The sequence below is a fragment of the Abramis brama genome (genome assembly GCF_963993115.1).
Source record: "Abramis brama genome assembly, chromosome: 16".
In the NCBI taxonomy this organism is placed as follows: domain Eukaryota; kingdom Metazoa; phylum Chordata; class Actinopteri; order Cypriniformes; family Leuciscidae; genus Abramis; species Abramis brama.
In genome coordinates this window covers 19,729,988-19,756,635 of record NC_139978.1, presented here as the reverse complement: position 1 = coordinate 19,756,635, position 26,648 = coordinate 19,729,988, and the positions used below count along the sequence as shown (strand labels likewise).

Below are 26,648 nucleotides of genomic sequence, written 5' to 3'. Positions count from 1 at the left end.
ATTTGGAGGAAGCTTGAATTTTGAATTAGCAATAGTTCTAGATGTATTAAATTGCTAGAGGTCATATAACAGTAAAGAGAGAAATGTTTCTCTTGGGCATAAATAAAAATCTGTTGTGGGAGGCAATCATGATATCATTAGTAAGTTTCCATTTCTGATTAGGAGTGGACATGACTGGCTTTTTCTCCTGCCAACTGAATCTGTTTGTGTTTGACAGTTGCCAGCAATTTACCAAATAAGGTTGGGCATAAACCTCACATTCACAGTCCACAGTGTAATTACGAGCAGCATGGGCCTATTCTGAAAGCGGCACTGGCGCAGGATAAGAGTTTCTCTAATGCCAGCGTGCTTTCAGACAGGCAGCTGAACAATATTAGCCTGTTAGACAGTAGTACATCCTAGTTTGACAGCATCTATTTACAAGTCGTATCGAGTCGAACAAGTCAAAGGCAACTGTATAAAGCCTGTATAAATGATGGAGTGTCAAACATTTTAGTGATGTTACCAATTTAAATAAATACTAGACATTGAATGCAAAATGCATCACAATTTAAAGCAGCTTACTTGAATTTGTTTGCCTGTTATATAATCTAATGGTTTCTCCAAACCGGCACACATTACAAATCTTGACTGTGAGATTTAGTCTGAGCTGGAAAACACAGTTAATTCTTCAGTTGTGTCTCATCAGAACCACAAACCGAATACTCCTTTCCAGTCCAATTACAAAGCACTCAAGAAAAGTAGATAAAGATACAATATTATTTGACTTTTTTATGTATATATACAAAGTTCTGGGATGAAACTCTAGATGGTGCAGGCTAATAGGTCCTTTTACTCACCTGTTCATAATCACATTGTTATCTAAAGGGTGCATCTGATTGGTTCCTGCCGTATAAGTAGCCAATGAGCTCGCTGCTCAACCTTCAAATATTTGGGTAGCATTTGCCTTAGCAGTGCAGCGCGCTTCAGAAACCCTTCACCTTCCCCAGCTCCACCTGTATAGATCTGCTATGGGTAATTCATGTACAATATATTGTACAGCAGCAGCATGTCTTGTTCACAGCAGCGTGTCGTATGTATTGGTAGTAGCAAGTCCTGTACTTGCTCTGCCGCAGCAGCAATAAAAGCAGCAGCAGCAGATCTATTCCGTCAAGACCAAACATACAACATTGTCATACCCATTACCATGCCAATCACTCCGAGAGTTGTCATGACAGAAGTACATATATACAGTATACGTTTTTAAAAGACACCCATAAACAGACTTATTGATTCACATCTTATTAATATATTTTATAATGTTGTATACATGCATTGAATGATATCCTAAATGTATTTTAAAGTATTTATACACTACCATTCAAAAGGTTTTTTTATGTTTTAGTCTCTTCTGCTCACCAAGGCTGCATTTATTTGCTCAAAATACAGTAGAAACTGTAATATTGTGGAATATTTTTTTCAATTTAGAATAACTGTTTTCTATTTGAATATATTTTTATTCCAGGAATACAATTTATTCCTCTGATGCAAAACTGAATTTTCAGCATCATTACTTCAGTCTTGATGTGTAAAAAGTTTAAAAGAACAGCATTTATTTCAAATAGAAATCTTTTGTACCATTATAAATGATTTTACTGTCACTTTCGATCAATTAATTGCTGAATACTTGATGAATAAAAATATTTTCTTTAAAAAAAAATTCTGACCTCAAACTTTTGAATGGTAGAGTATTCTACATGTAGTGTTTCCACATGTCGTACAACAGACTCAAAATATTTGGGTACAAAAGTCTTAGACCCCATTAAAAATGGGATCCAACATTTGACTGAAATCTTAAAAAATAAGAAAAAGAAACTTTATGACATGAATATGAATACTTCAAGGCCACCACGATAATATTACTCTTTGTACAGATGGTCAGATCAGATGTTCTTCTGATCTCTAACTTTGGATGTCACCGAACGACAACAATGAGTGTTGGATGAACTGTATATATTTCTGTGTGTGTGAACAGGGACAAGGACTCAGTGACCGGACGACTCTGACATGAATTTATGATGCATTACCTGCCCGCCGAACATGTTGCTAATAACAGCTTGCTGATGAGGGGCTCACTGAGAAACTCAATTACCTTTTAATTATGCAAATGAGATCCTCAGAGGAACTGTGGATCCTGAGGTCTAAGGAGCGGAAAAGCATACCGATTAACTCCTGACCCGGAGACAATATAAGGCATTATTATTCACAAAGTCAACTACGTGCTGGGAAAGCACTGTGATTTTCTTATAGGAGATACATCAGGAGACTTTTAAAAACAGTGACCTTTCCAGTTGCTAAACAAGACATCTGAATATCCAACAGAGACATACTGGTCGTATGTATTAAATACTGCACATTTGAAGCAGGATTGGCCGTAAAATGGCGCTTTGTCTCCATCAAGTGTTTATTGTGTGTACCGTGACATAGAGAATCCAATGCAGATGTCTGATTTTCATTAGAAGCATGACAACTACCTGAGCGAACATGATTTAATCTGTCTATGTACTCAAATGGACATTCATAACTGACCGTTTAATTCCTAGCATAAGCCATAAATCCTCTAGAGTCATTAGAGAGATTTATGTGCTCTTTCTATCTCCTAGGCCTCGCTCACATTCCAGTGAAATGAGGATTGTGTTGTTACAAGCATTCATTGGCAGAGAAATGACCATTTCCCGCTCATGACTTGTTTTAGCAAGATAAGACACAGACTGGGAGTGTTTCTCAATGCTGCTTGCACACAGTAAAGACAAACAGTTTGGAGAGAAATGCGCATGCTGCTTTAGATTATTACAATGAAGGTAAGCACTCTTGATTTTTCTGCATCATTTTAATGGACCACTAAAAACATATTTTTAAAGCTTGGTGTTTAAAGTTTATACTGACACAAATTATGAGCTTTAATTGTCAAGCTTATCAAATGCATTTTTTTTTATTTATTTAACTGTATGACACAAAATTATTAGGAGGAAAACTTAAGTTAACTTTGTTCTCAGTGTGTGTTCCTGCACGGGATCTTCCTTGTCTCTCTGTTGTCTTCAGCTGCAATTACACAGTAAGTAACTGAAAACATCTTTGCCCTTACAACAAATATCTAAATCGCTGGAGTTAAAAGCGTCTAACATATTATGCATACATGCAAATTGTTTATGCATTTGTTATTTATTCATTTGTTATTTATTTATTTTGTCTATTCAATATATTTCATTTTCTTTTAAAAGTAAATGCATTAGAGATTTAATGTTAGTATGCAACATACAATGTGTACATAAACAGAGGCCCCAAAAAGTTTTTGGACACTGAAGACACACTTAAAAATATTATTGCATATAACAACATAACAAAATGTCAAACTGAACATTTAATTGAAAGGAAGTTTTACAAACACATTTAAAAAAAGGTTACATGATAAAACTATAGTTTTTTTTATTATAAATGAATTTGAATGTGTTGTGACATACATAGTCAACATGATGAACTACTATGTGGTTACTGTAATACACCCTTGTGATCTTAAAGAGAACTGACTTGAGACCAGTTTAAAAGTCATTGTATTACCGATAAAAGGTATTTGCAAAAACAATTGAGAAAAGCAAAGTCAGTTCTGAGAAATACATCAGCATCATTTGTTTGCAGATGCCACTTGGTTTGATATTTTTTTATGTAATGTTAAATTATCCAAATACTTTTGTGGCCACTGTACATATATACCATATTTGATGTTTCTGAAGACATACTTACATTGAGCTTGCTCCTGAATCAGTGCAGTGTCAGTGAGGTCCATTAGGTCTGTGTCTGACCCTGTGCACTGCCAGTGGGGAACCTGGTCCCCTGGAAGCTGGTCAGCCTGCGATGGCTGCTCCAAAACACAGGTGGGATGAGTGTTATGTTTTTGTCCTTTTTAACATGTGTCATTGTAACAGTGTACATTTATCTTACACTAAATAACTGCATGCAGTCTTGTGCACTGAATACATTTGCTGAAATGCAGTTGCAGTATCTGTATAAACCCTGTCTTGGTTTATATCATATCTCTCTGGTCGCACACTTAAAAATTCCGATCAAGGTCATCTACAGTTAATACTGGTGTTCCTCAGGTTTCTGTTTTGGGCCTGCTTCTATTCATTATCTATTTACTCCCTCTCTGCCATATTTTCAGGAAATATGGTATCCATTTTCACTGCTACGCTGATGACACCCAGCTCTAACTGTCTTCAAAACCCTGTGGATCTTTTCCTCCACCTTCTTTCTCCAGCTGTTTAGTTGAAATTAAGGATTGGCTTTCAGCTAACTTTTTAAAACTCAGTAGTGATAAAACCGAGGTCCTACTTGTAGGCACAATATCTACTCTGACCAGTTTTTTAGCATCCCTCCACCACCCCGACTCCTCACTCTTAGCTTGTTCCTACCACAGCCAGGACTACGGGAGGAGTACTCTGGGTTCGGGCCAAACACAGAGCTTTGAGCCCTCTCCTCGGACAGCACGCCAAATACACATACCATTTATCTGACTTAAGTGTGAACTCGTGAATTTTGCAGCAACTGCACTGGCTTCCAGTGAAGTATAGCATTGAAATCAAAATTCTGCTTCTCACATTCAAGGCACTTCATAATCTCGCTCCTCCGTACCTTACTGATCTTTATATTTATACCCCTTCACATGCTCTCAAGATCTTCATTCTCACTTTCTCTTGTGTCACCACGTATATGCTTAACTACCATGGGAGCTAGAACTTTTAGCCATATTGCCCCTCACCTATGGAACTCTCTCCCCCTCGATATTCGTAATAGTGACAGTCTGCTACTTTCAAATCCCATCTTAAAGGATAACTGTCGCCAAAATGCAACCTAGGGTCTTTTTGTTAATCTATTAGTTTAAAAGCATAATTAGGATGGAAACGCCACTTTTAAGTTCGACCGTATTTTCGTTTTCGGTCAAATTGCCTTTTGAATGGGAGTGCTAGGGGCACTACTATGATAGCATCAGAAATCGCTATTTTTAAAACACTAAGAAGGCTTGACACAACATGAAACTTTGCTCAAAGTATCACCAGGGGCTCTACACATTAACTTGAGCATTGAGAACATTGTTTGTGTACACAGAGTTTACCAAAAAGAACAATTTTGAACAACTCACTGTAGCTGTGTCCGCCAGCATTTTGACAGTCAAAAATAGTTGATCTCCGAATGCAACGTAACAGGGAGAAGAGTAAAGATGGAAAGGTCCTAAAGCTTAGTTCCATATTAATTCACGGATAATGTGATGTTTTGTCGTTAGTGAAAATAAATATTGACCTTGTATTTGAAAAAGGATGCTCATATAAGAAGCAATACTAAAATTCAGAGTCAGTTTATTCACATTCGGAGATCGACTATTTTTGACTGTCAAAATGCCGGCTACAGCTACAGTGATATAAGAAATTATGTTCTGTTCCCAATAACTTCCACTCCAATATATATATCAAAATGTTCCTTCACTTAAAAGAGCTTAATTATCATATAGAGACAATTACATCTAATCTCAGTAATATGTAAATAGTATCAGAGAGGGCAACCAACAACCATCTTGATTACAAGGACTTCAAATAGCTTGTCACCTTAAACATTTGACCGTTTTGTTTTAACAGAAGATCCACTTCAGATACATTTTATCACCTTAACCTTTTGCTGTTCTGACTTCACAGAACATCAAAGATGTGGGCACAGAGGAAAGATCCTCAATTTACATTTAAGACAGAGTTTCAGCCTCATGTTGAGAGGGAAGACGAATCTGTTATTCTTAAATTACACTTAAAAACAGAGCTTAATTTACATGTAGAGGGGGAAGACAAACGAAATAGAGGATAAATGTTTGAGCTGAGAGGATGAGATTCATTCTGTATGACTCCGCTGAATCCGAAGTGCTGTCTGTACTTTGTTACTACTTTGCTGTAATAAACTTCATTTTTGAGATCTTCGACGTCCACTTCATTTTTTCTTACAGTGAGTTGTTCAAAATCTTTCTTTTTAGTAAACTCTGTGTACACAAACAATGTTCTCAATGCTCAAGTTAATGTGTAGAGCCCCTGGTGATACTTTGAGCAAAGTTTCATGTTGTGGCGAGCCTTTTTAGTAGTGGTCGACCGATATATCGCCAAGGCCGATATATCGGCCGATATTTGGCATTTTTGAAATATCGGCATCGGCCGATAAGTTTTTCTGATTGGCCGATGTGTTGGAAGCGGGACTTTTATTTTGACGGCGCTCCGGACTTTTATTTTGACGGGCGGCGCTGAGAGAACACCAGCGCCAGAAGAGAACGGCAGCTCCTCAGATGATGTCAGATCAAACAGCGCTCACTCACATTCTCCGTCTTCATTAATTTACGATCTCTGTCAGTCATATCTAATACTTTGTTAGACAGAACTGGTGAACAAAGAAAGTAAATGGTAACTTATGCGAAGCAAGTTAAGTAAAGCGTTTGCTTTTATATTGTAACAGAAAAGGCAAAAAATCAGGCTAAAATACTTTCTCATTTGCCGTCAACATTCAGCAAATGCGCATCTACGTCATTTAAACAAATCTCTGAATATCTAATAAACATTTAATTTCACAAACCTTGCAGATTTAATCGAATCCAACTGTGATATCTTGTGAAGTGTGCATTACTGTCTGCGAGTGACGGTCGGTCCGTGCGAAGTGAGTGAATGCGAACAGAAGATCAGCTTCACAGGAGACGCGATCGAAAAACTTTAAATCCTTCATTTGAAAATATGCTGATATATAACCAGTTGCCAACTGTGTCATATTCATATCGTTTTCACTGTGCTGTATATGTAAAATTAGCGTTACCTTGTCTTTATTTGAAAAAAATATGATTACCAGCTAGCCTGGTTAAAAAACCAGACCCTTCTCAGTTGAAACTGAGTGAAGGGTCTGGGGAAGCTATGTAGACGAATCATTTCCAAAGGGGCGTCACCAACCGACGTAGCTCAGCTTGATTGACAGGTGATCTGACCAATCATACTTCGCCATCCGCCATTTTGTCCGACAAAGCAGTTAGGAGAGTAGATTAACATAGGAGGATTTGAGCTTGAAAAACGGAGTGTACTGACGCCTTTCCGTGGTTAAAACAACATTCCTTCTTATGTTTGTTCATGTTTATTTGAGGCTATAAATTAACTAGAAGGAAGAGATGATCGGTTCACAAGAACAGCTTTAACTGATGCTCTACAGCGATCTGTCACGGCACATTAAAGAGCAACAAAACGGTATTTATTGTTTAAATTTCTTTTAAAAAAATTAACAAATTTGAAAGCTGAGACTTTGTTTAATATGTTTAATATCAAACGTAACCGAAAAGTAGCCTGCTCTGTCCTGTCTGCCAGCGTGTTGTCAGTCTCCTCTCTGCTCCGCAATGTATTTTTCACTGCGTGAGAACTCCTTCAGCGTCGCTGCGCTGTCGTCATCATGTAAATCCCTCCCCCAACGTTTCTGATTGGTGCCGCGATTTCGGCGGCACAGTAATGAGTTTGAATGGGCTCTTCTCCAGACTATCCTGAAGAGAGAATTGAAATTCGCCGGAAGTAGTCTGGGTTTTCCCAGGCTAATTACCAGCACGAAATTACCAGAATACTGAGAGCCCTGTTACAGTGTTTACTTTCTTTTTATTCACATATTCATATATTTCTAAACAATTACTTTGTGAAAAATACTGTAATAGGATTGCAAATTTAAGAAGTTGCCATCTAAAGTATAAAAGCATGTTTATTTTAAAATTTTGTTTTATAATTTATTTATAATTTATTAAATATTGATTAAAATAAATAAATAAATATATATATATATATATATATATATATATATATATATATATATATATATATAAAAATATCGGCTTTATATCGGCCATCGGCCACCCTGCTCTCTAAGATATCGGCATCGGCCATCAAAAAACCAATATCGGTCGACCACTACTTTTTTTAGTGTTTTGAAAATAGCAATTTCTGATGCTATCATAGTAGTGCCCCAAGCACTCCCATTCAAAAGGCAATTTGACTGAAAACGAAAATATGGTCAAACTTAAAAGTGGCGTTTCCATTCTAATTATGCTTTTAAACGAAAGTTGCCTCTTTTTACCCAGGCTTTTTTATTACCTGCTTTTATTAGCCTGTACTGTATTCTACTGTATCTATGATGCATGTGTGCTGTTATGTTGTTGTATTTTGTGATGCTAATGGGTTTTGTTTATTGTTTTTTAGTTTTTTTTTTACTGTTTTGTTTGCTTGTAAGGTGACCTTGGGTGTTATGAAAGGCGCCTTTAAATAAAATGCATTATTATACTGACATGTTGGAGGCACTTTCTGGGGACATTACAGACACAGACCCGCTCCATTGCAGTCTACTCTCAGTTTGGTGGTCAGCCTTGCACTGGGAGCTCAACTCGCACACAATCCTGCATATCGACTAAGGTCTGTCCCCTAGAGGAGGGCTGTGGAGAACGGTTCAGATGCCAGTCCGGTAATTATTTTGATACATTTCCACTTTTACCTGTTTAAAAGTCTGTACAAAGTTATTTGAGACATCTCTTTTTACTTATTTATCTTAAGGGAAATGTATCAGCCAGTCTCTGGTATGCAATGGAGATCATGACTGTGAATATGGCTCAGATGAGCAGAAATGTGACAGTAAAGAGATCTGTGACCTGCAAAAACCTCCACCAAACGTAGAGCTCACTGGTCAAGGGTAATGTAATGATATTTGTCATCTGCTTGATTCCATATCCAATACAATAATGCATTTACATAAACACAGACACACACCCCAATCTCTAATGCCACTATGATTGTGTATGTTTGCACTATAGGTTTGATGCAGTGAGGAGAGAGGCAAGAGGAACAGTTATCAACACTAAGAGCTTTGGAGGACTGTGTAGAAAGACCTTCAGTGGAGACCATATGGACCTATATAGACTTCCCCAAAGTGTCCTCAGATACACTTTCCAGGCAATAGAAATGTCACAATTTACTATACTAACATAAAAAAGTCTGATTAGATACAAAAAGAAGAACATATGTTACCAGTGCAAGAAAAAAAATTGAGGGATTTCTCAAGAAAAAAAGGAAAAATCTTTTGTCACAGTTTCTACATTTGTTTTTGCCAGGTCACAGCAAAAAGTGATTTTACAGATGAATCCTATAGCAGTTCTTGGCACTACCTCAATCACATAGAAAAACATTCAAAAACAACAGGCACAGATTACGGGCATGATGATTATGTCTTTCATGATGAGCTGACTCAGTCACAGGTACTGTATGCTGCAACATATTCACTATATAATATAGACTTTCACATAACCCTGGGTTAACGTAATATTTGGGTATGTTCCATATTTCGCACTTTATCCTTATAATCCTAAATAATCCTGGCCCGAAGTACAGCAATGAGCATGTGACGTGTTAAAGTCGGTATGTAACAGAAGTTGCAATAAAAAGTTGTCTTTTCTTCCCTATTGTGACGAATATCCAAGTGAAATGGCTTCCTGAACAAGAAAAAATGAAGGGCGGGACTTGATTTTGCTCATCAAGTATTGATTGGATTGTTGTGGTTTATTACATGTGCTGCTTTTCGCCTATATAGAGTAGGGAAGTATGCGATTTCAGATGCAGCCTCGGTCTGCTTAAACCTCTTCCTTACCAGCTCATGTTCATCTTTCTCCACCTGAGTACAACATCCACATCTTATAATCCAATCAACAACCAATGCGTAGAACCAAGTCCTGGCTCAACATGTTTCTTTTTTGATAATCCGATACACTTTTATGTACAATTTGTATGTAAAATTTATGCACAATTTGGAAGAAAAGATCCGTCACTACTTCTGTTTCATTGGGACTTTAAAAACAGTGTTAACCCCTTTCAAAACAAAAGTCTTTCTTAACCCTTAATGTGGCTAGGTAGCTCTTAACAATAAGGTCAGATTAATTAACATTAGTTATCAGACAGGTATCTTAAACTAAACAATACTTGCATTTATTAATCTAGGCAAATGTTAATTGTGTATTAAAAACAGTTTAATCAATTTTGTACAAAAAAAAATATTGTTCACAGTTTGTTGCATTAGCAAATGTTAACAAATTATATATTTAGATTTAAGGGTTACCAGTCAACCTGGGGTTTTAGACATTCATTTAAGGTTAAGCCTAACAATCTCTGAATTTGCTGTGGCTTTTAAATATTTTGAAGTCAATGAGAACACATGCCAAAATATTTAAAAATGAAACTTTGTTCACCCTTCAGTCCAAAAATCTGCTGATCATGAAGAGTGATATGGACGTGGCCCAGTTCCAGAACCAGGCCCCAGAATATCTGCCACTTTCAGAGGAGTTTTGGAAAGCTCTGCGCTCCTTGCCTGTCGCATACGATTATGCTGCCTACTACAAAGTGCTGGAGAGATTTGGGACCCACTATATTTCAGAAGGCACTCTTGGGGGCCAGTTTAGATTATTTATGGCGGCCAGCCAAGATGTCATGCAAAAATTGCGTAAGTGATATGTCACATATTCATTTCACTTGAGAAGAGTATTCGTCATTCAAGATCATTACATTGACGATTGTCGGTTGTTTTCTTTTTTACTTAGTAACTGAGCAAAGAGACTACAAACATTGTGTCAAAACGTCCCATTCGGTGCTGTTTATCATCTGGTGGACCACAGAAAAGTGCAGTGAAGATACTCCTAAACATTTCCAAAATTTCTGTAAGTCATTTAGGAAAAATAAAAGCAAAATCAAACCATAAATGCTTAACTGAAGCTTTCTTTCACTTTTGGCAGAAAATGGTGCTAAATTATACATGCATCTACGATACTTTCAAACTAGTTTCTGTAAACACTCAGTGTACTGTACAATAATACTCAGTTGTTTTTAAAATGTCTCCCAAACAGATAATAGCATAACAAAAAATGATATGACCACAAATATTATTGGCGGAGCTCCTGGATATATTGCACAATTGTCAATGTTAAACAAAAACACACCCCTGGAGAATGGCAGGATTTTCTCGCAGTGGTCGGGTTCAGTAAAGAACTTTCCAAAAGTCATCAAAACGAAGGTTTGTTTGGAAACGATTGTTAAGATATGGTTATTGTCTGCAAAGTTTGTTATCATAACATAGAGTGAATGCTATTTTAATCATAGAACATAATTGAACTTGGAGCCTTTGTTAGCCTGCCATAAACGGACCTATTTGCAAAGGAGCACATTCATTCTTATGTGTGTGAATTTCTGATTTGTTCAGCTCAGATCTCTCCATGAGCTGGTGAAAGAGGTCCCGTGTGCAGGGGTGAAAAAGCATCACTTAAAGCGTGCAATTGAGACTTACCTCAACGAGAAACACCCATGCCACTGCAGAGAATGCCAGAACAACGGGCTCCGTGTGCTTGACAGTGATATCTGTAAGTGTGTGTGTAAACCAGGCACCAAAGGCCAGGCGTGTGAGCATGGGACTCCAGAAGATGAACAGCCAGGTACAGAAATTATTGCATACAAATGATATAAATCAGCGGTTTTCAAACTTTTTGATGCAACAGACCCCCAACTCATACAAGCTGGTGATTTTGTATGAATTTGTACAATTTGAGTTATACAAAAAGATGAAAAAGTAAGCATAAAGATTCACCCTTAAAGCAGATTGTACAAAATCATACAAATTCGCCACTGATTCGCCAATTTTTTTTTATATTTATGAATTGCCGTGTATGTGTTGCAACTTCCCTAATGGGAGGTATATTTTCATATATAAAGACCTTTTTACATTAAATTACTGTATATTTTTTCTACCCACCTTTAGAGTACTGTTCAGTGTATAACATGAAGAGAGAAAAACATGGCTTTCAATATAGAATAAAATAAACATTGTGATTCTTTTCATGAGTTATCGTCTTTAGAAAGGTTAGATTATTTTGTATATTTTTTTAATAAATGTATATACATTTAATTTTTATTAATTTATAAATTGTAATTTATTTTAATAATCACACTTTTTCTGATTTTTAGTGGATGCATAATGTTGGATGTGCAGTAAAAATGAACATTAACATGTCCACTTTAGACATTCTATAAGTAAATTTGCAACTACATGTCAACTAACTCTCATTAGAGTATTAGTAGACTGTTAGGTTAGGGTTAGTAAAATAAGTTGACATGTACGTAGCTACAAAGTCAGTAGAATGTCTGTTGAGGGACCATTAAAATAAAGTGTCTGCAGATATTAAGCAGACATCTACTAATACTCTAATGGCTGGTTGACATGTAGTTGCACATTTATTTATAGTTATTCTATTATGGTATGTCTGAAGTGGACCATCAAAATAAATTGTTACCTTTTAAAGTGTAGCATAAGTACCTAAATACTTTTTGGGGTCACTACTTATTTTTGAGTGTCCAGTTAATATCTTTGTATCTTAGGAGTGATTCATGGAGACTGGGCCTGTTGGACTTCATGGAGCACCTGCAGGGAAGGACAGAAAAGCCGGAGCCGTTCCTGCAGTCGTCCGGCTCCTTCGGGCGGCAGGAACTGTATTGGGAATGCTGTGGAGATGACAGCATGTGATGATGCTGAGGAATTAGATTACCTACGGTGAGGAAGGTCACTAGCCTGGTTCTCTGAAAGTTGCTAGAGACCCAGAGAATGAAACTGTGCAACAACACTGCCACTGTGTGGAAGCCTGACTTATTGGTTTTGACCTATTTTCAGCACAATGGAGCCTCACTGCTTTGATGATTCAGTCACACCCAGGGAAAGTTGTAAAACACCACCCTTCCTTGCTAATGGGTTTGTTTTGGTAATAATGATTATATGAAATACCTGTGTTCTCCACTCAACTGTGATTGAATATGTATTTGGGATGTGTTATAATTTTATTCTCTTCTGCCAATTGCAGTACCCCAAAGATGCATATCCAGTGGGCAGTAAGATTGAGTATACATGTATTGAAGGTTATCATTTGATTGGAGATCCTATAGCAAAATGCCAAGAAAACCTAGAGTGGTTACGATATCAAACAGAGTGCAAGAGTGAGTGTATATGACTTTTTGGAGCTGTTGAATGCTGATGTTAGTATCCATTTTCAGTGGACTTTTGAGTTTTATTTTGATGGTGTGTTTAGCATTACTGATGTACTTTATCATTATTTATATATTTTCTATAAAATGTAAATTATATACTGTAAATGCATGATATGATACCTATATTTTTTCTACTATGTGTTTAAAATTGTCTATAATTATAATTTAAAATATTATTTATACATTTTACAGACACCATGTTTCATAAATACTTAATAATTAATTCATTAGTGAGCCAATCATCTGTTCATTCTTTGAGATTATTTTTATTTCGTATAAATATTAAATTATATAAATTTACAATACCTGTAGTTTTGAAAGCTGTATTTTATATAATGTATATAATAATTATTATTGTTTTAATGATTTTAAATATACATTTTAGAGAATGGGAAACCATGTTTCATAAATACTAGATGAAATAATTACTTAAAATAACGGTAATTTTTATGTGATGTATTGTATATTATGTATATAATTATTATTGAAAATATGCATGCATTTTAGAACAACCATGTTTCATAAATACTTAATGATTCATTCATTATTGAGGAGCTTATATGAGCTTATTTGTGTTTCATGTAAATATTAAATAATATAAATTTAAATTTAATATAAAAAAAACAACATATGATTATGTATAAAGTTCTTTTTTTTTATAGCCTACATTTTAGAGAATGTAGGATACGTACGTCAGACTGACCGACTGAAAGGGAACTATGTTTCATTAATACTATATAACTATATTTTTATATTATGCAATTGTTATTTATAATTATTGAATGAAATGTTATTATTTTATCAATTAATTTTATTTACATTTTAATATTTTACATTTCAAAGATATGAGAAAGAAACCGTGCATATGTTTTATAATATGTCTGCAGAAACACTGTGTGATCGACCTCAGCTTCCTCCAGATGTCAGCGGAAGCCCATGGAAGCTTGCCTATAACATCGGTGAAGCTGTCTCGCTTTCCTGTCCCGAGGGGAAAGTCCAAGAGGGTCCGGCTGAGATTCAGTGCAACGCTGGCCTCTCCTGGTCACCACAACCAAAAGAAACCAGCTGTCTCACAGGTCTTGTACAGTAATTCAGAGTGAAGAAAATGTGGATAAACACATTACTTAGCTTTAAAGGGAAGGGACAACTCTTCCAAGGACATCATTTGATTAATTGAAATGTATTGAAAATGTGATAATGTTTTTTCACTAGTTATTAAATCGACCACTGTGTCAGTGCAATGCCAGCCGTGGGAGAACCTGGCAGAGGATAAATGTGTCTGTAAAGTACCCCACGAGTGCAAGTATGTTCCCAGACAGTCCATTAGCATTACACAACACAAATGCCACATAAAACACATGCAAATGTCAGAAAGGCATTTCTACACAAGCATGAAACCAAAACCCACAAATTTTCGACATTTCCGTTTAATAAATGGTTGTGTTTTTGCAGGTCTTCATTGGAGATATGTGCCACTGATGTGAAGCGCGGTCGGTCGCAGAGACTGAGTCTGTGTAAAGTACAGGCCATGCGCTGTCTGGGACACCAGTACACCCTTGTTGAAGACAGTGCCTGCCAGTGGATACAACGCTCATCCACTGCTTGTCCACACTGCACCATCTGGGAGAGTTGTGATGGTGAGGGGTTGTACAATACAAGATCAAATAATGGTGCACATATCTGAATTTGAGTAAATATGACATTGTGTCTTACACCAGTATTACAGTGCAGACATAAATCGGAGTGTCAGGTTACACTGGTACTGATATTAATATATTCTATTTTAATATATTTTCAAATGTTATTTATTCCTGTAATAAATTTTTAGCAGCATTACTCCAGTCTTCAGTGTCACATCATCCTTCAGAAATCATCAGAAATCATAATGCTGGTTTGGTGCTCAGTTATATTTGGTGCTCATTTATTAACAATGGTTCTTATTATTATCATTAATGTTTCTGCTGCGTAATATTTTTGTTCAAATCATGATACATTTAATTTAGGATTCTTTGATGAACAGAAAGTTCAAAAGAGCAGCATTTATTTGAAATATGAATCTTTTGTAACTTTAAAATGTCTTTACTGTCACTTTTGATCAACTGAATAATGGTGAATATTATTATTATTATTTTTTTTTAAATCGAACTTACCCCTAACTTTTAAATAGTAGTGTATCACAGTTTCAATAAGAATATTTAGCCTCAAAAACAACATTTAAACACTGATGATAATAATGTTTCTTGAGCAGCAAATCAGCATATTAAAATGATTTCTAAAGGATCATGTGACACTGAAGACTGGAGTAATGATGCTGAAAATTCTGCTTTGCCATCACAGAAATAAATTACATTTTAAAATATTTTCAAATAAAAAACAGTTGTAATTGTATTAACATTTTTTACTGTTTTTACTGTATCAAATAAATGCGACCTTGGTGAGCATAAGAGACTTTTTCAAAAACGGAAAAATCTTAATAATACAAAACCTTTGACCGGTAGTGTTTATTTTTTTTATGGGTAAAATAAAGTCTGTGGTTAACACGACCTGACTTTCGACAAAACTTCCATGTTTAGTTTTACAACATAAATTACTCACTGTCATAAACCCAAACATGAATCTAGCATCGTAAGTTTTTAAAGCATGCACAATGCACAGATGACAGAACTCAAACATGAATTTTGAAAGCATTGTGCATGTTTTAAAAAAAATATGAAAGTCACTTTAAGTAATGCTAGCCACAAAAATTGAAAACTGCCTTTAAAAAAAATTCCTTGCTAATGTCTTTTTGAACTTAGTCAGGAAAGTGCTATTTTTAAAGACTAAAATGTTGTAACAATCATGTCGTTGTAGAGCAAACGAACAGCTGCCGTTGCAAGACAAGTGAGGAATGTTCATCCCTGGACGCCTGGATCCATGTGTGTGTGCAGCAGGAAGGAGCGTCTGCACCAGTGACAATGACAGAATGTGAGGCGGGCGTGAGGAAATGCAGAGGAGAGACTGTCCACATTGTCAGCATTCAACCTTGTCAGTCATAAACTTAAAAGGCTCACAAACTAATTATATAGTGTAACCATATATACTGTACTCTAAGAAGGATTCCTGCATTCTTTTTTAAAAGAAAAGTGACAAGTGCAGTTTTCTTTTGTTGTGTTGACATATTTTCCATTAACACAGGAAGTTTGGGCTGGAGAAAAGAATAGAGCACAGCAGTGAAGATGTGTTTTTGTAGGCCAGACTGTAAGTTAGCATCATACTGGTTCTTTCGACAAAAATACAATACGATTTTTCTATAGGCTTTTGGATAATTGCAGAAAATAAGCTAATCTTATAAGCTAAATGATAATCTGAACACAGCTTGAATAAAAACTGATTTTTGAATTTAAAAAAACTCCTATAATCACCAGAATTAAAAAGCTAAAGCTAGGCTATAAACAAACTATATCATGGCTTTAAAAAATCACAAGGTATTACTGATGTATTTTATGTCAAATAAATGTGAAAATATCTTAAGCTTGTGTTCATTACAGACCATATTTCATGCATTTAACCAAAACAACATTCAAAAAACCCATTGATGATTCAGTGTTCAACTTGTTTCTGGGTTTCTTGTTATTTGTACACACTGACTATACAAATCACAACATGTAAATAGGAAAATGTTGGCGTTATTTTGTCACTTATTGGGAGCAGTATGCTAGCTGGAGCTGTTTACCTCCAGTCTTTGTGCTAAGCTAGGCTAGCGGTGGGTGCGTCAGACAGAGTTACGGCACGCACGGAGATGAAAAGGGTATGTATGGACTTATCTATACGGTGAATAAGCTAAAGTCCCAAAAAGTCGGCGTGTTCCTTTAAGGCTAAACTCTCATTTTGATTTTGAAGCTTTCTTTTTTTAAAGATGGGCATCTCACCAAGACTTTCATTTTTTGAATCATTTTCAGACATTTCCTCAATCCACTTCCTTACCGCAGTGTTACCGCAAAAAAGCGGTAACACTTTATAATAAGGTTCATTAGTTAACATTAGTTAATGTATTAACTAATATGAACTAACAATGAGCAATACATTGGTAACAGTATTGATTAATCTTTCTTAATATTAGTTCATAAAAAATCAGCTGTTCATTGTTTGTTCATGTTAGTTCACAGTGCATTAACTAATGTTACCAAATACAACCTTTGATTTTAATAATGTATTAGTAAATGTTGAAATTAATATTAACTAAGATTAACAAATGCTGAAGAAGTAGTGTTCATTCTTAGTTCATGTTAACTAAAGAACCTTATTGTAAAGTGTTACCAAAAAAGCATTACTGCACAATTTAAAGCGACTGTTCTGGACTTCTACTGGGCTCAGAACAGCGTCCTATTCAGCCAGATCCAGACGTCTTGCCAAACTCCTGACAACCCAGATTCCCGCCAACAGCTTGTCCAGCGAAGGCATTGCAGCCAAATAATTAACCTGAAAACCATGTCTATTCTGGTAAAGTTTATGTTGTTGTTGTTTTTTTGCATCCTCCATTACTGCTTTCGCATTGCTCTGAGAAAGTAAAAGGGTGAATTTCACAGCCTCCCTATTAATGTGCAAACAAATCCAATTACCTATAACTGACTGAGATCCAAAAGTGATATTTAATGATATTTTAGACATTGTTTGTGCGTTGAAATAAGAGCCTGTGACCTGTCACAAGATTGTTCGGAGAATCTTGGATAACAGCATGGCTGTCAGGTGGTTTTTATCTAAATACATTTTTTTCAAACAGTTTCTCTGAAAAGAGAGTAACTTAAATTCATAATGACTTTTATTATTCCACTGATTTGATCTCTGAATCTTTTCTTAACTCATCATGGTATATTATATGCTGAATAAAATATCATTTTTAATATGAGACACAAAGTTCCAGTTTTGTTAAATCATTAAAAAAAGGTTTATTACCAATGTAAAACGACACTGTGCCTTTTCATAAACACTACAGTATCTTCACCATGCCTGACACATTTAGAACTGTTATTAATAAGCAAGACCCATGCTGAGCCCCTCCAATCTGGACTTATATCACACCAGATGGACAGACATGCCATCCTTTACTGACAATCTCTTTAAAGGAATCACAGTTTTGAAAAATAATTCAGAGCGCTAGGTTTACATTGTATATGTACATCTCTAAAATGTCAATTTATAGATATATTCTTTATTTACAAAGGCTTCTTCAGGTATTTTATACTCCTAAAGGCTGAAACAAAAAGAAAAAGGTTACAGGATTTCGGTTTATGGAAGACTAAATAATACTGTAGTAAAAATATTGTAACAGCAAAAAAAAAAAGAAAAAAAAAAAGCAGATCGAAAGAAACAACAGATACCACATTCACTCATGTTGTGCAGTATTAAAAAAAATAAGCATCGTAAATGTTAAACATCATAACCTTTGCTCTAATTAGCACTCTTGAACGCCTCATTACAACACCTGTCTTGACAAAAAGCACAGCATATCGTATGGATAAACATAGCTGTAGTCATATTACAAACCATTTTCTTTACTAAGCATAATGTAGACAAACATTCATTTAATAATGAAAATCTGTTGCACTGATCAAATATTATATAGTGTGTGTATGACTACTGATGTTACACAGATATTACTATTTATTCTCATAGCAGTAGGAAATTGGACAGAACTCACCAAAAGAAAGCACTGGTTTGAGAAATGGCAGTAGTACTGTTGATTGGTGAGTGTCACACATTGTGAGGAAATGCAGTCATTTGTGACTGGATTCTGGGAGAGAGCTTTTAGCTGGACACCAGACAACAGAGGCCAAAGAAACGCCGCTTTCTCTGCCGGACCAACGGGTATGGCGTCAGATTCAACAAACTGCTGTCATCTGTATCAATACAAGAACAGACAGATAGAGATTAATACAGCGATCCTTAAAGAATCGTCTGCCGTTTTACATTCATTTAACTAAACATTATTTCTAATTCCACATGTTAAAAGTTTACCAAAAGTGTCAAAAAAAAATTCTATCTCAGCTGCAAATTTCATTTTGGAATAAAATCAGAATATTGCAAAAATAAATTGTAAATGTGCACAAAATGGAAATATTGTGCTTTTTGTGCAAACCACTGTATCAGCACAATAATTATTATTTTCTGGCAAATAATCCTATTAAGTAAGGTTATCCTTACTAAAGATAACTATGCAAATCTTCTAAAATAAATATAAAATATATATTATTTATATAAAATAAATAATACCGTTCAAAAGATTGGGGTCAGTGTTTTTTGGGGGGAAATAAATGAATTATTTTATTCAGCTAGCATGCTTAATAAAATTAAAAGTGATAGTAAATACATTTATAATGTTACAAAATGTTATATTAACACTGTTCTATTCATCAAAGAATCCTGAATAAAATGTACTGTCTCACGGTTTGAACAAAAATATTAATAACAATAAATGTTTCTTTAGCACCAAATCACCATATTAGAATGATTTCTGAAGGATCATGTGACACTAAAGACTGGAGAAATGATCCTGAAAGTTCAGCTTGGCATCACAGGAATAAATTTAATTTTAAAATATATGAAGTTTTTTTTCTTTTTATTAAATAAATGCAACCTTTGTGAGCAAAAGGCTCTTCTTCTTTCAAAACAACAACAACAAAACATTAGTAAATGAACAATTTGAGACTTTGCTATTGTTGAAAGATTTTGTTTGATGAAAGATGTTGCTTGATGGCCAAGTTTTTAATGAATTTATCTGCAATATTATCCAAAATAATCCGAAAGCCGACACTGAGAAAGTGTTGAGATATTACCTTGGTTCTTCAGTGGTAAAGGCATTGTCTCCCTGAGTTTGCTTAGCAGATTTTTCATTTCAGTCATGTCCCTAGAACATTGAGGAACCATTTCAGATTCACAATCAGTTATCGATGAAGAAAACTGAGAGATAAAGATCCTGTCAGGGGCCATTCACACAGAACACGTTTCAGTGGTTAAAAACGCAAACTGAACTTATTCTCGCAAAAAAAGTCGAGAATAAAGTCTCGCAAAAGATGTGAGACGTGAGCACAACCGTTAAAGACGTCCATCTAGCACGTGTTTGCGTTCAAAGACAATGGAAAAGTAGCACAGTGGAATGGAAAAACGTGTTCTGTGTGAAGCGGCCCTTCAGTGAAGCAGCTCAGACTATTCACCTCTCAATGTTCTCAATGTCTGTGGCCACCAGGACGTACGTCTGCGAACAGTCCGCTGGAGTGGAGGACGTTTCTTCCAAGATTGGAATGTCAGAGCTGTCCTCTTTCTTACCGTCTACCTTAGTACCTCCTGCATAATGTTTCCCTGGAACACATACAGTAAGACATCACTGGCAGACTGTGTAGAGAAATAGAAATGGTCAAAATATGTCATGTCAAAATTTGACCCCTTGGCAACAGTCAACCTGCTCCCAGAACATCCATATTTTAGGTTTCTTATAAGCTCAAATCAGGTAGAAATCACAGAAACTAGCAGTATCAACTCCTGCAAACTTTAAGCCACTTGAAGGTTCTTTAGTTTGACAAGCCAGGCTTCATCAACGTCAATTTCCTGTGACCGGTGTGGTGACCTCACAGCATTACCTTTTCTGTGGAGCTGCAGGGATCCCAGCAGACATACAGACTTCAGCATCTCCGTCAGGTACATTTCCAGACAGCACTGCAGCTGGATGAAGAGCCGGCAGATCTCCGGATGTATTTCTCCATCTTCTGGGCTGTGAAAAAAAGCATCAATAATGCATCTCAGATCTGGATTCTGTAGAGTTTTGGCCCCCTGCTCCCTGCGCTTTTCAACATGTTTAATTTCTCACAAGTTACATACAGTATCCTTGCATTCATACGCCTCACAGTCCACAACAAGTGACCACTGACAGAAATCATGAGTCTCAGACACATATGATGTCAGTTCTGGGCTATATAGCTAAAGCAAATATTTAGGAATTTTTCATTTTTTCGACGTTATTAAATATGTTGGTATTCATCATTTACATGCTTAAAACATCTGAAAGACCATCATTTCAACTAAACAGCCATTGTCGCCAAGTAGATTCTAAATCTTTAATGTACAGTAGGTAAAATACAGTAAAAATAATCATGTCTTTAACACTAAATTAACACAAGGAAATTTTCATTTATATGCACCGATATAACAATACAAAATATTTTTAAAATGTAAACCGGAGACTACTGTAAACATTTCTCACTGATGAGGCAAATCGAATGCAAATTGAATTTTGAATGAATTGAAATGGAAACGGAACTGATTCACAGCACTAACACCAATTTTGCTACAGTTTAAATTAATTTGTCATGGATCTAATTAAAGTGACACTGTCTTTATGAAACTTAATGGCCAAATAAGAAGCCCATTAAAAACATGGTAATATTCAAGATCCCAGCAAAATCATAGGATGTTTGAATATTTCTGAGCAGCATGTTTACAAGGAAGTACAAACAATCTAGAGCTCTAAACACATTAGCTCAGTGGCCAGTGACAATTCTCAGAAAATCACATTTCTCAGAAGCCTACGCCTCTAATTTCTGCTCGGCAATTCCCATGTGGAATGCTGTAACATGGTGGATACTTTATTTTCCTGTTCTTGGATTACCTGGAACAGAGAGATGCACCAAACTCATGTAAGATAAATCATGTAACGTGTCCATTAGGCAAACCGTTTGCTCTTTGTTCCCTCCTCTCTATGGTAAATTGTCATATTGACTGTAACACACTACAGTACTAAATCTATTTAAATACCAAAATTGTTTCTATAAAAGTAGTAAAATGATGTGTATATAAATAATTTTATATGATACGAATTTATAATGGCGTGACGTGCTTATAAGATGTAATGAGTTAATAATGACTAGAGGTTTTCAAAAGGGGGTCCATGACACCTAGGGGGTCCGCATGGGTACTGCATGCCAATACTGTTTGATAAAAAATGAAGAAAAAGTGTAAAATATTAATTTCAGACAAAACTAAAGCACCTAAAGTTTAGCTAAATGTCTCATTGGCCCTCTCACATTAAAATGCAATATGTTAACATGTAATGTATAAATATATATAAAAAAATATGACATTGTACATAAATATGTTTTACCCTGATATTGCAGAAAGGTTTTGATGTGCAGTCCGTGCCATCTCACAGCCTTTTATGCGCGTCTTGTGCATTTCCGCACGAAGAGAGGGACAATCAGTGGAAATCTCTCCAATAGAGATAACCAACTCCCTATAGAGAGCCACAAGTGTATTGAACTCCTGGACAACCTGATGGAAGAGAGAAAAACAAAAGCAAACAAACTGAGAAAATATAGGGCTCACAAAACCATTTTAACCTTGAAAATGTATGAAGCAGATATATAAAATGACTAAACATTGACGAAATGACATGTATCCAACTTGTCAAGACTTTTTTATTTTGAACAGAGAATGTCACAAAAACAGGCAATTTAGCACCTCAGGCGACATGCTCATGCCATTTTTATCAATATTTGGTAGAAAGGATAAGCGTTCAATGGCAAGCAGTTTTAACATTTATGCCTCTAACTAGTATCTGTTTATATATTACTAATGCTTATTTTTTAACTACTTGTAATCAGTGCTCTAAGTGAAAAAAATTACATTCCTCAATCTAGGTTGAAATCGCCCTCTGAAGGCGGGACGGTCAGAGAAAGAGTGAGGGTACGCTACAGATTAAAATATAGAAGTGTACCAGCGCACTTCGAACACTGCTTGTAATGACTAGGCTACTATGTTTATTTAATTTCACTAGTGATTATTCATTTAATATTAGTAGGCTACTTATTCAAATATTGACTAGTATCTATTCAATTAGTAACTAGCACTTATTCAATCACGACTAAAGTCCCTTTAAGGCAAGTAATTTCACTCGGCGGCCATCTTTGAAACGCCTCTTGGGCAGCTATTTCAGTCATGCAAGTACAGCTCCTAACTCTTTGAATGAGGAAACATCAAATTCTCCAAAGCTGTTCAGCAAGCTTATGAGTAAATTTCATATTTGAAATCACCAGTGAAATCTGACACAAACCATCCCATAAATGTTGTTTCTTATGCTCAAATAGCATTAAAAAAAGCTTATATTTCAGGCTGGTCCAGACTATTTTATTCAGAAGGCAGGACTTATTCCGCGAGCACTTTCTCTCATTCATAAGTAATAAGAGTACACAGTTTTCTTTGTATATATATATATATAGTCTTTGCTCACTACTAGTAAAAGTGACAAGTAACTTGCATTGTTCTTGGAAACATTTTGCATATTTTTGCTCAGATGTCAAAATTCACTTCCAACAAGTAGGCTAAAGCTGGAGTAGTAACTATACAGGATAGTTAGTCAATTTAAAATAATACCAGCACTTAATAAACAACTGGAAGACATAGTCATAAGCGAACATCTTGCACCACAGATCGACATAGAATTCAATGTCAAAAATTCAAGGCAACTGCATGGTCAATGTTAAAACGGCTTGCCACAAGCTTTCTGCCTGTTAACGGGGCAAAGACTCCTCAAACACAACACACGAGCTTTACAAATGTGCTGCAGTTTAACCCAAAATAGACTATCGCTCACTCCAAACCATAATCTGTCAAATCAAACGTTGTTTCTGGAAAATCAGTTAGAAAAAGGAAGCTAGAACTACCGCAGCACAATAGGACAAGTCACTAAACCTCAAAGCCAAAGCATTCTTTTTCTTTCTTTTTTTTCACGTCCCTAGTGTCGCATTATACATTTAGGATGTTGGCACTTCTGCAGAATCCTGCGTGAATTTGAAATGGTGGTTGAACAATCAGCAGGAATCATAGCAGAATAATGCTGTGGGTCATGACGCAGGCATACGCACCATTCTGCAGTCCGCTACAGCACGCTGAGCTTCGCTGCTCTCCCGGCGCTCCGACTCTCTGGACGGGGGCTTACTGCCGATCTGGAAAATGGTCCCGGCAGTTCTGGGGCGGTTTTTGCGCCCATTCGGTGCAGAACTCATGCATACACATCAAGTGAAGAAACTGCCCTGATATAAAACGCTGACTGATCAATATACTGCCACTCGTTTGGAAAAATGTATTACTCAATTGATCGATCTGCCCGTGTCTTGCTCCTGGATTCTCTCCGCATCGCCACGATGCAGAAGCCGAGTCACCTTCATTCACTCCTGCAGAGAGCTGAAGTGTCCTTGCAGGGTTTCGTCTTCTTCAGCAGAGAGAAATGCGATAACAAAGAACCAGATGCAAACATGTCTTGATGCCCCGTATAGCCCTTCAACGAAGAAATAACACCTCCCCGCGACAATACTCGCTACATGAGATAGACTAATATGTGCCGCAAGTTGAAATGATACACTCTATATGGCGTTTATTGAGAGTAGGTAGCAGAAGGTGATCTAAGAGCGCTATTCTAACCTTGATAGGTGCAGTTGCTTGAGGCATGACGTGGATGAACACACTGCACTCTCATAGGATGAGAATACTAATGCAACAGATTCACCAACTCACCAACTCAGATTCACCCATCTCAATTGAGTCTTATTAAACATTAATATAAGTAAAGTATCTACTTATGGTTGGTTATTAGGAAATGTTCTTTTAGTGGTTGAATCATAGGCTACTGTTTATTGTAATACATCCTAATTGTGTAAAAAGCTAGAAGCACAATTAGACCTAATGGCAGCCTGTTGTTGTGTTGTTATCTGGCAAACCACTATAGAGAAACCACTGCATTTGAGATTTTCTAATGTCATTTTTATGTTGTTTGCAGATAGTTGAGATAGAACAATATAGCATGTCTAAACAACAAGGACTGAACAAAGCTTCCAAAGGATTATAAAACCTTTCTTTTGACATGAAATTTATCAAAGTGCAGGAAAAGATTTATACTATTAAAGATTTCTCTGCTGCTTCATATGTTATTGTTTTTAATATTTTTAATTTAAGTAAATAGCCTACATAAAATGTAAAAGTATTACTTGAATATAAAATCTATATCCTCAATATAAAATAATAATAACATCAATCATTTTCCTCTGAAATAATCTGTGGCCAGGAGACAATAACAGCTAATTAAAGTAGTTACTTAAGTCAAATGCAAACTTAATAAAAAAAAAATAAAATAAAAAAAAAGTTATCTCGGATTGCAAAAGTCTGTTATTTTACATAATAGTGGTCTAATTGCTTATCTAAGACAACAAATTGAGCATTAGTTATTGAGACCACACAAAGAACCATTATGGCCAATTGAGAATTACTGTAAAAACAAACAAGAACGGTTTTAAATTAGATGTTATAATCCTCAGCATATTCTATGGATAGTTTAGAAGCTGACTGGCAGTTATGGATAGTTTAGTTCACAAACCTGAGCACTGCACTTTGGAAATTAGATGTAAGAGAAGACCCTTCACTAAATATAAAGCAAGTGAATACAACTTGAAGTGAAATGAAGAGTCCACTCGTGTGATTATCCATGCTAAGCTGCACACAGTTGGCTAAAATTCGGATTGAAAGCAAACAGATGTTAGGCAAACCACAAACTCATTAAAATCATTAATCATCTTTGTGGTAAACAGATCATCAAGCTTTGCAATGCATGGATTAATTTTGCTCTGTGATGATCGGTTGGCGTTTCCTACACGTAGGCTATAGTCCAGAAGCAGCTGTAGTACGATTCCTTTTTTCTATTGTCCTAAGAGTTCAGAAACACTGCAGACAGCTTCTCGCGCTTTCTCTTTAAAAAGAGAGGAAGAAGAAATAGCAGAAGAAGCAGAAGATAATGAAGCCAATGACCCAGTTGACGGAGTATATATAGATGATCACCATGTCCATGTCAAATCGCCAGCCATGCGAATCATCCTCAAAGTTGAAGGAATCAAGCCTGTAGCCCCCGTGAGGGAACTGGCGTCTGCCAATTGGACTTGCCTGCCTTTGAAAGCCTAAGAAAGACAGATATAGATAAAGAGTGGGAGAGAGGAAGAAAGACAGAGAGCAAGACAAAGCACAATGACTATTACAATGAACATTATACCATATGAAGAATAACAACTGAATCTGCAGAGTTTATTTATGGTGGAATTCGGTGAAATAGATTAAGACATGTTTTTACCTCCGAAAATGCGAAACAGTTTACGGCAGCTCGGAAGAGGCCATTTTGCACAGCACGCTTTCTGGAAATTCTGCTTCCGAGACAGGTATTCCTTCGGGAAGAACGTACGAGCTGTATGGTTCAGTTCTGTGAAGAGTGGGATGTGTGAATTTATTTATCTGTGAATCATTAATGCTCTCAATGATTTTATATTTATTATATCTATCTCATAAGTTGTCTCTCAGATCAGATCCTGTCTGCTATATTTTATGTCACGTTTAGTTTGACAATCAATAAGAGCCTTTTCTGTTCAATCACTGTCAAAAAGCACACACTGAGTTAACAAAGGAATTGTCCTTACTTTTCATTGCACTACCTTGCAAAACTAT

At 36.0% G+C, this 26,648-nt stretch overlaps 3 protein-coding genes across 4 annotated transcripts in view; 1 reads left to right on the top strand and 2 right to left on the bottom strand.

The window, feature by feature from the left end:
* The first annotated feature begins 2,715 nt into the window (after positions 1 to 2,715).
* Positions 2,716 to 16,652, top strand: c7a (complement component 7a). The gene is made up of 18 exons (XM_084138671.1): positions 2,716 to 2,840; positions 3,036 to 3,094; positions 3,803 to 3,911; positions 8,397 to 8,538; positions 8,628 to 8,763; positions 8,885 to 9,023; positions 9,182 to 9,325; positions 10,317 to 10,560; positions 10,658 to 10,774; positions 10,961 to 11,127; positions 11,314 to 11,542; positions 12,483 to 12,654; positions 12,772 to 12,859; positions 12,959 to 13,091; positions 14,030 to 14,218; positions 14,355 to 14,445; positions 14,595 to 14,779; positions 15,993 to 16,652. Exons 1-18 carry the CDS (start codon positions 2,835 to 2,837, stop codon positions 16,175 to 16,177), a joined length of 2,535 nt encoding a protein of 844 aa, XP_083994797.1. The 5' UTR covers positions 2,716 to 2,834; the 3' UTR covers positions 16,178 to 16,652.
* Positions 16,653 to 18,048: 1,396 nt separating this feature from the next.
* rgs7bpa (regulator of G protein signaling 7 binding protein a) lies at positions 18,049 to 24,607 on the bottom strand. 2 transcript variants are annotated; one of them, XR_014609487.1, is made up of 7 exons: positions 24,032 to 24,323; positions 22,273 to 22,439; positions 20,756 to 20,886; positions 20,333 to 20,477; positions 19,955 to 20,025; positions 18,820 to 19,018; positions 18,245 to 18,372 (listed from the first exon to the last, which is right to left on the bottom strand). XR_014609487.1 is itself a non-coding variant. In XM_084138672.1 (6 exons), exons 1-6 carry the CDS (start codon positions 24,170 to 24,172, stop codon positions 18,927 to 18,929), a joined length of 747 nt encoding a protein of 248 aa, XP_083994798.1. In that variant the 5' UTR covers positions 24,173 to 24,607; the 3' UTR covers positions 18,049 to 18,926. The 2 variants fall into 2 exon arrangements, 1 of the variants encoding a protein (XP_083994798.1); XM_084138672.1 differs by having other exon boundaries at positions 18,049 to 19,018; positions 24,032 to 24,607.
* Positions 24,608 to 25,771: 1,164 nt separating this feature from the next.
* rnf180a (ring finger protein 180a) overlaps positions 25,772 to 26,648 on the bottom strand; it is a 4,865-nt gene continuing 3,988 nt past the window's right edge. Inside the window, exons 3-4 of the mRNA XM_084138751.1 lie at positions 26,281 to 26,406; positions 25,772 to 26,110 (exon numbers count right to left, since the gene is read on the bottom strand). Of these exons, the coding sequence (XP_083994877.1) occupies positions 25,908 to 26,110; positions 26,281 to 26,406 (329 nt within the window). The 3' untranslated portion in view covers positions 25,772 to 25,907. The remainder of the gene's footprint in view (positions 26,111 to 26,280; positions 26,407 to 26,648) is intronic.

Coding starts and splice junctions, on each gene's coding strand:
- c7a (XM_084138671.1), top strand. Junction 8,764..8,884: donor GTAGAGCTCACTGGTCAAGG/GTAATGTAATGA, acceptor TTTGCACTATAG/GTTTGATGCAGTGAGGAGAG. Junction 12,655..12,771: donor GAGGAATTAGATTACCTACG/GTGAGGAAGGTC, acceptor ACCTATTTTCAG/CACAATGGAGCCTCACTGCT.
- rgs7bpa (XM_084138672.1), bottom strand. CDS start 24,172: ATGAGTTCTGCACCGAATGGGCGCAAAAACCGCCCCAGAACTGCCGGG. Junction 20,887..22,272: donor AACCTTTCTGCAATATCAGG/GTAAAACATATT, acceptor TTTTTTTCACAG/CCCAGAAGATGGAGAAATAC. Junction 20,026..20,332: donor GACATTGAGAACATTGAGAG/GTGAATAGTCTG, acceptor TCAATGTTCTAG/GGACATGACTGAAATGAAAA.